Consider the following 14726-nt stretch of genomic DNA (forward strand, 5'->3'; position numbering starts at 1 on the left):
CCTCATCCTGTGGGAATGTGTCTGTGGGTTATGGGAGTGTCCCAGTGTCCTCCACAGCGTCCCTCCTTTACCCACTCTGTGTCTTTGGGTTGGTCTCTGATGTGGGCCTGTATTAGATGCACACGTGGTGCTTGTTAGTGAGCGTCTCTGTTTCCATGTTGGAGGGAAAATGTGACCTCAGCCTGACGTGTTTATGGTTCAGGATCTGAACAGTAGGTCTGATTCAGAGGACACAGCGTTTGTTATAACACAGGGTTCAGATGTGATCTGAGGAGCATGTGTCTGTGTTCAGGGAGAGGAGATCACCAAAGAGGAGATCGACCTGCTGAGTGATGCGTGCTCGAAGCTGAAGGAGCAGAAGAAGCTGTTGACTCTGGAGAAGGAAGAGCTGGAAGAGCTGAAGGACGACGTCCAGGAGTACAACGAGGTGCCCGTCTCACACCTGTAGTCACACCCCACAGCATCCACAGACTCAGACGACTGTGAGGTGACTCAGTGTTTTGATGTGTTCCCAGGACCTGGAGGAGATAAAGAAGGAGCTCTCTAAGACGGGACAGGAAAAGGCTCTGGAGGAGTCCAAGGCCAGCCAGCGTCTGTCCAAGAGAGTAAACCGTATGATCGGTCGCATTGACAAGATCATCCTGGAGCTGGAGAAGGACAAGGTCATCCTGGACGGACAGATGGACAGCGGCACCACCCCGCCTGTCGGGTAAGAGCTCCATGTCTTATTATAACCTCCACACCGCTGCTTCTGTGCCATGTGACAGGTGGTTAAAGTGTAGGGCCGCGGTACTCTGTGACAACGCCTGACACGAGGTACAAAGACACACTGGCTCAGGAAACAGGAAACACACAGACTAAATACAGGAGGGAGGCGGGGACTACAGGTGAGACACATCAGGGCGGGGCCGACGATCACTGAAGGACAGGAAGTAAATCTGAAGAATGACAGCAAGAATAAACAGGACAGAGGGAGACAGGGAGACAGAGACAGAGAGAGGGAGACAGAGAGAGACAGAGGGAGACAGAGAGACTCAGAGAGAGACAGAGGGAGACAGAGGGAGACAGAGAGAGACAGAGGGAGTCAGAGAGAGACAGAGACAGAGAGAGACAGAGGGAGACAGAGGGAGTCAGAGAGAGACAGAGACAGAGAGAGGGAGACAGAGAGAGACAGAGGGAGACAGAGAGAGTCAGAGAGAGACAGAGGGAGACAGAGGGAGACAGAGAGAGACAGAGGGAGACAGAGAGAGACAGAGAGAGACAGAGGGAGACAGAGAGAGACAGAGAGAGACAGAGGGAGACAGAGAGAGACAGAGAGAGACAGAGGGAGACAGAGAGAGACAGAGAGAGACAGAGGGAGACAGAGAGAGACAGAGAGAGACAGAGGGAGACAGAGAGAGACAGAGAGAGACAGAGGGAGACAGAGAGAGACAGAGAGAGACAGAGGGAGACAGAGAGAGACAGAGAGAGACAGAGGGAGACAGAGAGAGACAGAGAGAGACAGAGGGAGACAGAGAGAGACAGAGAGAGACAGAGGGAGACAGAGAGAGACAGAGAGAGACAGAGGGAGACAGAGAGAGACAGAGAGAGACAGAGGGAGACAGAGAGAGACAGAGAGAGACAGAGGGAGACAGAGAGAGACAGAGAGAGACAGAGGGAGACAGAGAGAGACAGAGAGAGACAGAGGGAGACAGAGAGAGACAGAGAGAGACAGAGGGAGACAGAGGGAGACAGAGAGAGACAGAGGGAGACAGAGAGAGACAGAGAGAGACAGAGGGAGACAGAGAGAGACAGAGAGAGACAGAGGGAGACAGAGAGAGACAGAGAGAGACAGAGGGAGACAGAGAGAGACAGAGAGAGACAGAGGGAGACAGAGAGAGACAGAGAGAGACAGAGGGAGACAGAGAGAGACAGAGAGAGACAGAGGGAGACAGAGAGAGACAGAGAGAGACAGAGGGAGACAGAGAGAGACAGAGAGAGACAGAGGGAGACAGAGAGAGACAGAGAGAGACAGAGGGAGACAGAGAGAGACAGAGAGAGACAGAGGGAGACAGAGAGAGACAGAGAGAGACAGAGGGAGACAGAGAGAGACAGAGAGAGACAGAGGGAGACAGAGAGAGACAGAGAGAGACAGAGGGAGACAGAGAGAGACAGAGAGAGACAGAGGGAGACAGAGAGAGACAGAGAGAGACAGAGGGAGACAGAGAGAGACAGAGAGAGACAGAGGGAGACAGAGAGAGACAGAGAGAGACAGAGGGAGACAGAGAGAGACAGAGAGAGACAGAGGGAGACAGAGAGAGACAGAGAGAGACAGAGGGAGACAGAGAGAGACAGAGAGAGACAGAGGGAGACAGAGAGAGACAGAGAGAGACAGAGGGAGACAGAGAGAGACAGAGAGAGACAGAGGGAGACAGAGAGAGACAGAGAGAGACAGAGGGAGACAGAGAGAGACAGAGAGAGACAGAGGGAGACAGAGAGAGACAGAGAGAGACAGAGGGAGACAGAGAGAGACAGAGAGAGACAGAGGGAGACAGAGAGAGACAGAGAGAGACAGAGGGAGACAGAGAGAGACAGAGAGAGACAGAGGGAGACAGAGAGAGACAGAGAGAGACAGAGGGAGACAGAGAGAGACAGAGAGAGACAGAGGGAGACAGAGAGAGACAGAGAGAGACAGAGGGAGACAGAGAGAGACAGAGAGAGACAGAGGGAGACAGAGAGAGACAGAGAGAGACAGAGGGAGACAGAGAGAGACAGAGAGAGACAGAGGGAGACAGAGAGAGACAGAGAGAGACAGAGGGAGACAGAGAGAGACAGAGAGAGACAGAGGGAGACAGAGAGAGACAGAGAGAGACAGAGGGAGACAGAGAGAGACAGAGAGAGACAGAGGGAGACAGAGAGAGACAGAGAGAGACAGAGGGAGACAGAGAGAGACAGAGAGAGACAGAGGGAGACAGAGAGAGACAGAGAGAGACAGAGGGAGACAGAGAGAGACAGAGAGAGACAGAGGGAGACAGAGAGAGACAGAGAGAGACAGAGGGAGACAGAGAGAGACAGAGAGAGACAGAGAGAGACAGAAGGAGACAGAGGGAGACAGAAGGAGACAGAAAGAGACAGAAAGAGACAGAAGGAGGCAGAGGGAGACAGAAAGAGACAGAGGGAGACAGAAGGAGACAGAAGGAGACAGAAGGAGACAGAGGGAGACAGAGGGAGACAGAAGGAGACAGAAGGAGCTTCACATGACAGTTTATTTTTAACCTTCAGACGGTTTGTGATGAAAACACAGACTTGGTGTTTGAAAAGTTCTTTTAATTAAAACAACATCAGCTCAGTGACGTCGTGTTGATGACATGAAGCTCAGCTGATCTCTGACACACTAATATATACACACCTGTATTTACCTGAATCTGCAGCACTAAACTTGTTTTAATTTTAACCTTCAGGAAACATGTGTTTGTCTGCTGTTATTTTGAGCCTCCTGTCTTTAGCCTAGCTTAGCATAAAGAGTGGAGGCAGCGAGGAAGCTCTGTTCAGTTATTATTAATCTTCTCATCTTCCTCTCAGAGAGAAAACAAATGATCCTCAACATGTTGACGTGTTTCTGTAAGAACGCAGCTCTGTTTGCTCTCATGGCTTCTTTAGTGTCGTGTCCTGCGTTAGTGCCGCAGCTCGTCACGCTTCAGCTGCTGCTTCATGGTTTCTTTCAGCATGTTGATCAGGGCTGCACGATCAATAAAATCTAAATCAGTTTAGATTCAAACGTCTCATTTATAAATGACAGTGATTCGCTGGCTCCTGATTCATTCACGTCACGCTGCGTTCAGGTGTTGATGTGAAGTGTTTCCTTAAATGAGACGATCCCTGATATTAATTAAATATTAATGACCCAGTTAATGTGCTGTGGTTTGATTTGAGTCCAGTGTGAGAGCCGTCACTGTCACCGTGTGGACACAGGTCCTTAAAAACTACAAAAACACTGAACACCTGTTGGAGGGGGAGGAGCCTGTCAGCTTCTGTAGGAGAAACATGACTGATGAAGGAGGCGCACAGCCGCGCGGCGTAAAGTCTCGTTTGAGCATCTAAACGTGAAATAACTATCGTGCAGCCCTGATGTTGATTTGCTTCATTTGCTGTGACATAAAACATATTTATCAGTTATTTAAATTATATTATATGAAGCAGTGTTTTACTGTAACTATCATCATCATCATCATCATCATCTTCATCATCATCATTATTTTCATTGTGAAATGTTGGTGGAGATAAAACAGGAAACAACATGTCCTGTCACTCATCACGGCAGTTTATGATTTCATGAGTAAATCCTGATTTTTTACAGATTATTTTTTACTAAAGTCAGCGATGCGTCGAGGTAAGATCAGCTGATCAGCTGAGCCTTCGTCTGCCTGCTACACGCTAACATCGCATCATGGATTTAATTTAACTGTCAGCTGTTTGTGCCTCTAAAGGATCAACCAGCTGCTGCGACACCACAGAGCTCCCACTGGGCACTCACCTTATCAGCATTAACAAGATTTAACTCAGACTGCCTGAACTCAACAGTTTAAGACCAAACTTTTAATTTGGATTAACAAACACTTCCTGTCTGATTTAACAACACTCAGGACAGTCAGTGGAAACTGTATTTAAATGACTGAACTGATCAGTTTCTGGGTCGTTTAAAGTTTCCCAGAGTGTCTTCACCCTCTGTGTGTATCAGAGTTAATCAGTGATTAATTTGAAGACACATTTTCAGCATGACGTCACGTAATTTGACCCAAATTTGACCTGCTGAATGTGAGACAGTAATTTGACCTGCTGAATGTGAGACAGTAATTTGACCTGCTGAATGTGAGACAGCAGACGAAGCTGCAGAATAATTTGTCCTTTGTTAATTTGACCTGCTGAATGATGAACAGAGTTTGACTGGTGTGATGTGGGAACCTTGAAATGCAGCATGTTGACCTCTTTGTTCTCCGCCATGTTTCCCCTGCATCTCGTTACATGCCATTTCCTGTATGCAGTCTGTTCTACACCTTCAGGGAGAACCTGATCAGCATCGACGAGCTCATCGGCGTCATGCGGCAGATCCAGAACATTCCAGAGCACAAACTGCAGAGCATCGCCGACGCGCTCGACGACAACAAGGACGGGAAGATCGACATCGACGACGTCATCAAGGTGCGTTAACAGGAGGACAGAACATGAGGAGGTTGAGCTGGAGTTATTCACGTTTGTAGTTTCTGTGAGTTTTAAAAAGTTCGACCAACAGAGAGACGTTTCATCTGAGCGCTCTCATGAAAGAATAAAGATGAAGCGGCACAGAGTTCGAACGTTGACATCTTGAATGAAGCCTCCTATTCAGCTCGGCCCTGAACTTTAATGTTCTGTAGAAATATTTAATGTTTGAAACCAAGTCTTTAACAAGGTCGTTTTGTCCTGCGCCGTCTCAGGTGGTGGAGCTGATCGACAAGGAGGACATCGACATCTCCACGTCTCAGGTGGCCGACATCATGGTGATGCTGCAGAAGGAGGAGAAGCTGATCGAGAAGGAGAAGGCCAAAGAGAAGGCGGAGAAGGAGCAGGCGGCCACACGCAACAGCTAACTCATCTCCCACAGAGACACACACACAGAGCACTTGTAAAAACAAAGACCAGTGAGAAGATGGTGACTGGTTCCCAGTTACACCAGAAGGTTCTGGACGACTGGAGGTAACAGCTGTTCTCTCACAACGTCACGTCACCACAAAGAGAAAAGATTATTTAGAAACTAAAAACAGACACATCGTCTTTAAAACGCACAAATCTAAAAGAAAATTATTATGTTCAGCTCGTCTGGACGGATCATGTGTTATTATCATCATGTGTTATTATTATCATGTGTTATTATCATCATGTGTAATTTGACTCATTAATTTATTAGTGGAGGAAACACGGTGACGTGAAAACAGGTCGTTCTCCAAACTAGAGATCTGAAAACAGCTGAGGAGGCTCAGAGTTTAAAGAGTTTAACGTTTGAGGTGAACCATCTTGCCTTTCATTACATCATCTCATAGAAATGACACATCATCTCTGGACATTGCACAGTCATCATCATCATCATCATCATCATCATCTCACTCAGTTTGATGTCATCATGTTCTCATGTTGTAAAGTTAAATGTTGTGAACAGTGAGAGGACACAGGGTAGATCAGGAGGAGACTGTGGTGATTGCAACCAAAAATATCATCATCACATGTAACACATGAACATGTAACATAATATGTTACATGTTCATGTGTTACATGTTATGAACATGTAACACATGAACATGTGACATATGAATTCATCTAGAGACACAACGTCACGTGTTTAAAGAAACATGATAAATAAGATGTGATAGTTTAATGTTGATCATTCCCACTCAGACAGGAGTAAATTCATGCTGTAGACTGAAGTTAGTTTTAATATTAAATATGACCGTGATGTCATTTCCTCTCATTTTGTACTGATGACATCATCATCTCGTCTGGTTGTAGCTCACTTCCTGTTGTGTAAGAAGCCAAAGTTGCACTGCGGCACATTTATTACCTGATGATTCCTGACGGCAGCAAACACACCAGATGAACACCGACTGATTCTGACGAGCAGCGACGAACACGGCCACATCTCAGAGTCTGTTTACTTCCTGGTAGAAACCCTCGCATCACGTGCATGAAATGAAACGGTGCTGATCAGACGCTGCCTCAGTCGGTGCGTGTGTAGCCTCATAAACAAAGAGCCAACTATTGAATCCTGTACCAGTTTGAGTGTGCGATATATTTACAGTACAGTATGTTCACGGCTTCACGTTGACGTCTTTTCTGACAGGAAACTGAAGCTCAAAGTCATTTTACTGCAAAGAAGACGAGCTGCTGGTTTACAGCAGCATCGATCAGTTAGTGTGTGTGTGTGTGTGTGTGTGAGGGTGACCTGGAGGAAAGAGTCCAAACACAACACACACTCAGACTGAGACAGATTCTCTAGGTGGCTAAAACACATTCTGCTGTGGTGCTAATGACGCTAACAAAAAAACACAGAACATAAAATACTCCCAGCAGCTGTGTGACAGGAAGTGACTGTTGATTCACTCTGTACACACACACACGCAGCGGTGTGATCACTGCGGTGATGTCGACCTCCATGGTGACCTTCCCCTGACAGAGATATTATTGATCGTGTATTGATTGATGGCAGAGCTCTGACGCTCACTGAGGATCATTTACATGATGTCAGTCAGTTTGAGGCTGAAGATGATTCAGTCGTGTAGACGAAGTCGTTTGAGGCCTCAGTTTTATTTGCACCGTAGTGATGAAGGTGCGTCAGCTGTGAACACGGACGACGTGATGAGGTCAGATCAGATTTGAGTCGACCTCTGACCTTTATGTTCATCTGGCTGCCTGTTTGATTAGTTCAGCTGTGTTCTCACTGCGAGCAGCTCGACATCATGTCTCAGTCACAGCTGCAGCTCGTGATTAATTAAATTATGTCTGATTCATTTTGTTCAGTCGTGTTAATATAGAACATTTATAAACATTGAAGTCAAGTGACCAGTGGCGGCCATCTTTGGGTTTCATTAACAAATCAGATCAAACACAGAGAACGTCAGTAAATTGTCTCCCTTCAGAAGTTTCTCTTCATAAATGACAAACACAAGTCATCGATTATTGAATTTAGATTTTCTGTCGGTCGACTCGTTGATTCATTTTTTATTCTCAGCTCTAATTTGAACCCAGAAGCTTCAGTCGCTCTGACTGTTCATTTATTGAAGCTGTTTCTCGTCATTAACGTTAAAATAATCTGATAATTAAACTGAATGAATTAATGAACAGAAACAGACTTTATGTCTCAGCTGATGTGACGTCAGCGGCGTTCCATCCAACAACACATGGAGGCTCCGACTGACTGTGATCAGTTTCACATTCATCTTGTGTTTGCAGATCAAACACACTGTTAATAGGTAATCAATAGAATCACAGAAACGTTTTCGTGGTCAGCTGACAGGATTCGTGGTCGTCCACATGTCAGGTGGCTCAGCTCCGCAGGAAGTGACGTGACGTCTGCTGAGCTGAGTGTCAGGTCGTATGAAGCGACAGTAAAGAGCGGCTCCTCCTTCAGTGACGACGTGTTCACGGCTCGTCTGTCAGAGGACAGAGAAGTGGTCCTTGAGATAACGCTGAGTGGACGGCGCTCCATCTAATCCTCTGTCGTACGTACGTGCTGATGATTTACAGCTCGCCGGACTCCCATCAGGCATTGCTGCCTGGGACCAGTCAGACTGATGGCTGCTGGGTAAACACTGGGCCCGTACATGGCCCACAGCCGCTCCTCTGGAGGGTTGTGTTTAGGTTCCAGACGGTCCGGCGGGACATGGCACGCTCGCTGCCGCATAAATCAGCGGTCAGCGTAAACACGTCGCCCCAACGTTGTGACAGCTTCTCCGTGACACTCGGCAGGAGAGAGTTTGTGGAGTGCCGTGCACGTCAGCAGCACTGCCACTGTGTGTAGGCACCGAGGGGTCAAAGGTCAGAGGGGACGTATGACAGTGACGTAGACCAGAGCGTGTGAGGCTGATGGAGATCAACACTCAGAGAAGCTCAGGATAGTTTGAAACATTAAAGAACAGAATAAATTTAATTTTTACGTTTCATATGTTCAAACAAACAAGGAGCTGAGCAGAGTTCACTGTGTTGAAAGGAAGTCTGAGGAGGAGGAGGAGGAGGAGGAGGAGGAGACGGCAGTAGAAACATTTTGACAGTCAGCTTTGATTGGTCAGTTTTCTGTGTCCAGTCAGCACGACTGTGGTCAATCATGTGACTGTCCTCTGATCAGTGATGTCACTGTGTCACTGCACTGTGTGTGTGTGTGTGTGTGTGTGTGTGTGTGTGTGAGCAGCTTCAGCAGCAGCAGGGAGCACAAGTTATGATCTGTGATACCAAACCGTCCTGAAAGATTCCCGTAGAGTTTGAGGAAGTCGTGTAGAAGAAGAACAAATATTTAACTCCTCGTGCACCTTTTGTTTATTTCTCCCTTCTGTCTGAGGCACATCATGTGCGACTGATTTGTTTCAGGCGACTGTAACGTCTAGGAAAAGAAAAGAGTCGTCAGGCTGCTGCAGGAGAAACACTGCTGTAACTGGACTCTGCTTCTCCTGCTGATATCAGGCTGATAGCTTGAACATGTGGGAGGAGATGATATGACAGGTGATTATTGGTCTTTTCAACACCAGACAAAGCTGCTCTTTGTTCGACATGAAGATATGTGAGTGTAGCTGCAGACAGAGGAAAAAGGCAGCAGGAGAATCAGGACCAGCAGAGTTTATAGTCAGTCTGCAGCCCTGAAACAGCAGCAGCAGCAGCAGCTCAGACTCTCTGACACTGGAGGAACCTTTAAACCAAACATCAGAGCAGCCTCCATCTCTTCACAGGACACGTGTTGTTAAAGACGTTCACACAGAAAGTGAAGCTCATTTTCAATGTTTTTCCCTCCAGTTTCTTAAATTCATAAAATCCAGGATTCACACAAAGTTGTTAGAAACAGAAAGATGTGATGTGACGTTAATATTCAAACTGAATGTGCTTCACGTCTGTGAGATCAGCTCAGAGTCACTTTCAGCCTGCAGCTGTTTAAAGTCTCGTGTTGACACTCGCTGTCAGTTCACAGGACGTTAACAAGTCTTCAGTCAGTGGAGACATAAATCAGGACGAATGTGTCCTCAGTCTGAAGGTGAGAGGACATGATGCAGTGTCATTTATGACCTGATGCAATCATATTAAATATAAATGTATATATTAGTGATTGAACCTGACGAGACAGACCAGCTTCTGTTTGAGATCATTGTCATGTTATTTATTTATTTATTTAATCAGATTTTCCAAAGTTGTTTTTTTTTTTCTCCATCTGAACGTGGAGACGTCATTTCTTCTTCACGAAGTGACTGGATTTGATTTGATTTAACTTGAATGTATGAAAAACATCAGAAACCTCATTTATTGAATCAATAAATCATGACGTTGAATTTCATCTGATTCTTTTCATTTTGTTCTGTTTTACATCTCATGTTTCTCACCGCTCACCTGACCTCACCTTCACATTATACACTCTGTGTGTGTGTGTGTGTGTGGGTGGGTCCTGACCCATCTCACTGCTCTCTGAGCTGACACTCTGTCTTCGGCTGCTGGAATGAAACCAGACCAATTTTTCCAGCGACAGTTTTAACGTCAGAGTGTGAGCAGTGAATTTAATCGATGAAGCAGGAAACAGGACAGAAAGATCTGAGTTTAACCCTTTATGTGCTCTGATCAGACTGTGGGGCAGGAAACAGGAACACTGACTCCTCACAGGGTTTTATTGAAGCCTGACAGACTCACAGCGTCCTGACAGAGCTGCAGACACATGAATTAACAGGAAGACAAATTAAAAAGACACAGGAGGAGGAGGAGGAGGAGGAGGAGGAGGAGGGAGCACATCAACCGGTGGTAAAGACGTTTGAATTTAAAGCTTTCATGTATCTGCATCTACATGTGTCACACAAACTCAGTGCAGCTTTATTAGATTTTAAATATTTGCACATCACAACAGGTCATTAATTCAGCTGCTCTTCTTATTTTCAGGTTCATACTTGTATATAAAGTTTCTATTACAACACGTTTATGCGCTTTGATGTTTAAAGACGCACGTTATTCTCTTCGTCCTGTCTGTGCTGAAAACCGTGCTCTGTTTTAATGCCTGTCTCTTTAAGCCCCGCCCTCCTGAAAAACAAAACAGTCTGCGTTGGAATATGATACAAATTTAGGAAAAATTACCTGACGTTAGCATGTAGCTACACGTAGCAGTGTACTTGCTACTGAGGAATGACTGTAATGGAGTGTAGCAGCACGTTTTACTGTGAAAAATCCCCATGAAAGGCTCCTGAACAATACACAACAATAAGATGCCATGTTTCACTGAGGTTAGCATGTAGCATGAATAACAGACTGTAGCAGCACTGTCTTCTGTTATAAATCACCAGTAAAAGCTTCTCAACACAACCAGACATGTTCCAACAGGAGTATGATCTGAAACCAGGGAGAAATGACCTGAGGTTAGCATGTAGCTACATGTAGCAGTGTGTGTAATGTAAATATCTGCAGTGACGTGAGCAGATGAACACATGAAGAAATCCATCATGAACCTGTGACGTCAGCTCGAAGCAGAAAAAATATAAAAGAAAGAAACAGCAGGTTTAAATCTTCATCATAGAAACTTTGGCCTTGTGTATCACGACCCTCTGACACTGTGCTCTGACAGAGTCAAGTCAATCTGACTCGAAGAGAATGGATTGACTGGATTCACAAAACTACATCTTAAAATGTCCAACTGAAGCTGTCACTGCAGCTCTGAGGTCACAGCGTCCCTGCGTCTCAGTGCTGACCATGAAAATGAGCCGATCATTCAGTGTGTTCAGGTTCTGGTAACAAATGAAACCACAGAGTCACGTTAGAGGTCTGAACCCAGAGGTGAACCTGCTGGAGGCTGCAGACACACTGGCATGTTTCCTGCTCCGTCCTTCATCACGTCTCTGCACACAGTCAAAGATATTTACTCCTCAGTCAGAGTCTGTCAGGACGCTGAGGTGTGTCTGTCTCATGGTGACGGCGTCTCAGGCCTCTGAAGGAAGAGATGTGTTGATCTCAGGAAGTGTGAGCCGTCTGCTTCAGGGAGTTTGTGAGGGTCCATGTTGTGATGAGGAGGTGTTGATTACAGAGGAGGAGGAGGAGGAGGAGGAGGAAGGCCTCATCACAGGCACAAGGAGAAGACACTGACAGTTTGGTGTGTGTGTGTGTGTGTGTGTGTGTGCAGGTTGTGACTGAGTTCATTTAGACAAACTCCTGAATCTCTTTTATTTGTGAGGCTGAAGCGTGCGAACAACATCATCATCATCATCATCATCATCATCATCATCGTCTCTGTGTGATCAGCTGTTTGTTTCAGAGATGAATGTTGCACTGAAGCTGAACTCAGAGATTATCGGTACATTCACAGGGTCTGAGGGTCGGAGGTTGAGACGTGTGAGACGTCACAGATAAACTACCTACTGTAGAGAAATGTTTGTTGTTGTTTTGTAAACAGGAAGTGCACAGGTGTCTTTGTAAATAAGAGGAAACATATAAACATATAAAGTTAATCAGAAAAATGTATTTTTGTCTCCTCCTGCAGAAATTAGAGATCAGGTTTGTAAAATGTGCTCAAGTCTGAGCGACGTCGAGTCCCAAAGTGTCCTGACATGACGTCTGAAGGTTTTTCAGACAGACAGGAAAATTACATTATTTATGTCTTATTATTTCCCCTTAAATCATCACATTAAGATTCAGGGGTCGGCTGCATGAAGCACTTTAAGATTTTCCTTTAAATCTGAGTTAAGGGTTCCTTTAATAAAATCAGTTGCACAAAACATCCTTAAGTCTTCTCCTTAAGGTTTCCTTCAGTTTTTCTCCTTATCTTAGTCTTATACTGAAGGAATTGCTTAAAGTTCATTCAAGGGTTGCACAGAGGAGCTCAGGGAGTAAAGTCAGGATAAAACACGAGGTTCCTCTGAAGCGTCAGAACAGAAACATGTCTGAGTTTATGGAGATCAGTGAAGAAGAGGAGGCTGTGGTTTGATGCAGCCGGATCAGTCTGCTGAACACCGCGGTGACGTTTGTGTCCCAACAGCAGGACCACACAAGTGCAGGCAAACAAACGGTCTCCATGGAAACAGCAGAGTTTTACTGTAGTGAAATCTCTGCCAGTGCAGTAAACACCTTAACGCCTCTCCTTAACTAAGTGTCTGCAACACCCTTAAGTCGTTTCCTCAGCAAAGGGAAACCTTAAGAGTCAAACGTAAAGAGCAAACTTAAGGTGCTTTGTGCAGCCGGCCCCTGCAGGGTCTTTAGTCCCGATGCTGTGACACTGATATGGACTCAAGCAGCAGCTGTTACAGTTAATGCAACACTTGATCACTCTTCCTCCTCTTCGTCGTTCACGTCCATTGATCAGGAGCAGGAGTTTGATTCTATCAGAGGTTTTGCACAAATGAAATGAACTTTTTTCCAAAGGAAACAGCGACAGGCTCTGTGGAACATTTATAGGTGTCACTCTGAGCAGTTCAATAAATCAGACTCTGCATGAGACGTTTACATGAGTCAGCAGCTGCTGGACGAATTCTACGCACGCCTTCCTTCTTCTCATGATGTAAATAAGTGACGTCTCTCCGTGCTGCACTAACCGTCATCTGAACTCCAGCTAACATGTATCAGGCTGCATGACAAAGTGTGTAGTTAATACCTGAGTGTGTGACGCGGTGTAAAGTCAAGCTCCTCACGTCCTGTTCAAACTCAAGAAGAAGAAGAAGAAGAGACGCGTTGTGACTCAGCTGATGTCTCCTCAGCTCACATGTCGTCTCATCACAGGTGCTTCATGTTCGGACTCTGACAGGAAGCTGAGAGGGAAAATAATCTGCTGATGAGCTCTCTGAAAAAAGTTTTTACTTTTCTTCTTCTATGAAAACAGTTCATAGAGTTTTGTCAGGTAAATTTCTTGTTTGTAGTTGTGACACAGATTTTGTCCTCAGAGCGACAGACTGAGCTCCGCGCAGGAAAAACTGCTCCCAACAGTGAAACATCACACGTGGCGGCTACGAGGTTTAACTCTGTGAGAGCGAACACGTGATGATGAATCAGCATTTAACTTCTCAGTAAAATATTCTGCAGTTTTTTTATTCAGTAAAACTGACGAAACCTTTTTTGTTCCTTCTGTTCTTCAGTCCTGAACTCAGCACAGAGAGAAACTGTCACCAGATCAGATTTCCCTCAGTGTCCTCTCAGGGCTTCCGTACTCACTCTGATGTACTGTAACGTTTGTGTTTATTTATCTGCAGAGTTTCCTTTTTGTTTTCTGTAACATCAGTGCCTGACGATCAGTTGAACTCTGTCATCATGTTTCAGTCACTGAGATGGAAACAAACTCTTTCCCTTTCTGATCTTTGATTTCTGTGAGCTCACTAACCGTCCTCGTCCTGTTCTGATCTGTTTTATTTATCTCTCTTTTCCTCCTGAGCAGCAGTGATGTTTGTGTCTGTGTTCTGAGGGAGAAAATCAAGATTCAATAAGTTTATTGTCACAAACACAGTCTGAACCAGTCTGAACCGGTCTGAACCAGTCACACTGAACAAAAGAAAATAGATTAGAAAATGAGAGAAGTGCACTGAGCCTCGTGCAGATCTCATTTTAGAAGTTTCACATATTTCACAACAAAAACTAATTTAAGCATTTATTACCACACATATGATCTCTCTCTCTCAGCTGTGCATCAACAGGAAGTTTTAACTTTTAACTTCTGTTCAGGCTGAAAACTGTTTAAAAACGAGGGTTAAATATGAATATTGTTTCGTTTCCCACTGAACTTTATTTAAAAAAAGGCTTTAAATAAAAAATTTAACATCCACCATGAAAGGATGAATTTTTCTCGTCTGTGTCTGACGCAGAAATCACAGACCATCGACTTGAGGGTTAATCTGAGAGTTAAAGGGATAGTGCACCCAAAAATGAAAATTCAGCCATTATCTACTCACCCATATGCCGAGGGAGGCTCAGGTGAAGTTTTAGAGTCCTCACATCACTTGCAGAGATCCAAGGGGAGAGGAGGTAGCAACACAACTCCACCTAATGGAGGCTGACAGCGCCCCAGATTC

The 14726-nt window shown here is 45.4% G+C and overlaps 1 protein-coding gene and 1 long non-coding RNA gene across 7 annotated transcripts in view; one reads left to right on the forward strand and one right to left on the reverse strand.

Annotated features, from left to right (window-relative positions):
* Window positions 1-10039, forward strand: part of letm1 (leucine zipper-EF-hand containing transmembrane protein 1) — a 30075-nt gene extending 20036 nt beyond the window's left edge. For 2 of the 6 annotated variants that reach the window (XM_050062268.1, XM_050062272.1), the window contains 5 exons: window positions 293-427; window positions 516-709; window positions 4337-4369; window positions 5022-5178; window positions 5451-10039. In XM_050062268.1, coding sequence (XP_049918225.1) covers window positions 293-427; window positions 516-709; window positions 4337-4369; window positions 5022-5178; window positions 5451-5603 — 672 coding nt within the window. In that variant the 3' untranslated portion in view covers window positions 5604-10039. The remainder of the gene's footprint in view (window positions 1-292; window positions 428-515; window positions 710-4336; window positions 4370-5021; window positions 5179-5450) is intronic. The other 4 variants (XM_050062273.1, XM_050062274.1, XM_050062270.1 and 1 more) reach the window with 3 other exon arrangements.
* LOC126401169 (uncharacterized) lies at window positions 4338-5014 on the reverse strand. Its single transcript, XR_007571047.1, has 2 exons — window positions 4840-5014; window positions 4338-4785 (listed from the first exon to the last, which is right to left on the reverse strand). It is a non-coding gene; the product is annotated as an uncharacterized LOC126401169 (long non-coding RNA).
* Window positions 10040-14726: the final 4687 nt, after the last annotated feature.

Source organism: Epinephelus moara, chromosome 14, assembly GCF_006386435.1.
Source record: "Epinephelus moara isolate mb chromosome 14, YSFRI_EMoa_1.0, whole genome shotgun sequence".
Lineage (NCBI taxonomy): Eukaryota > Metazoa > Chordata > Actinopteri > Perciformes > Serranidae > Epinephelus > Epinephelus moara.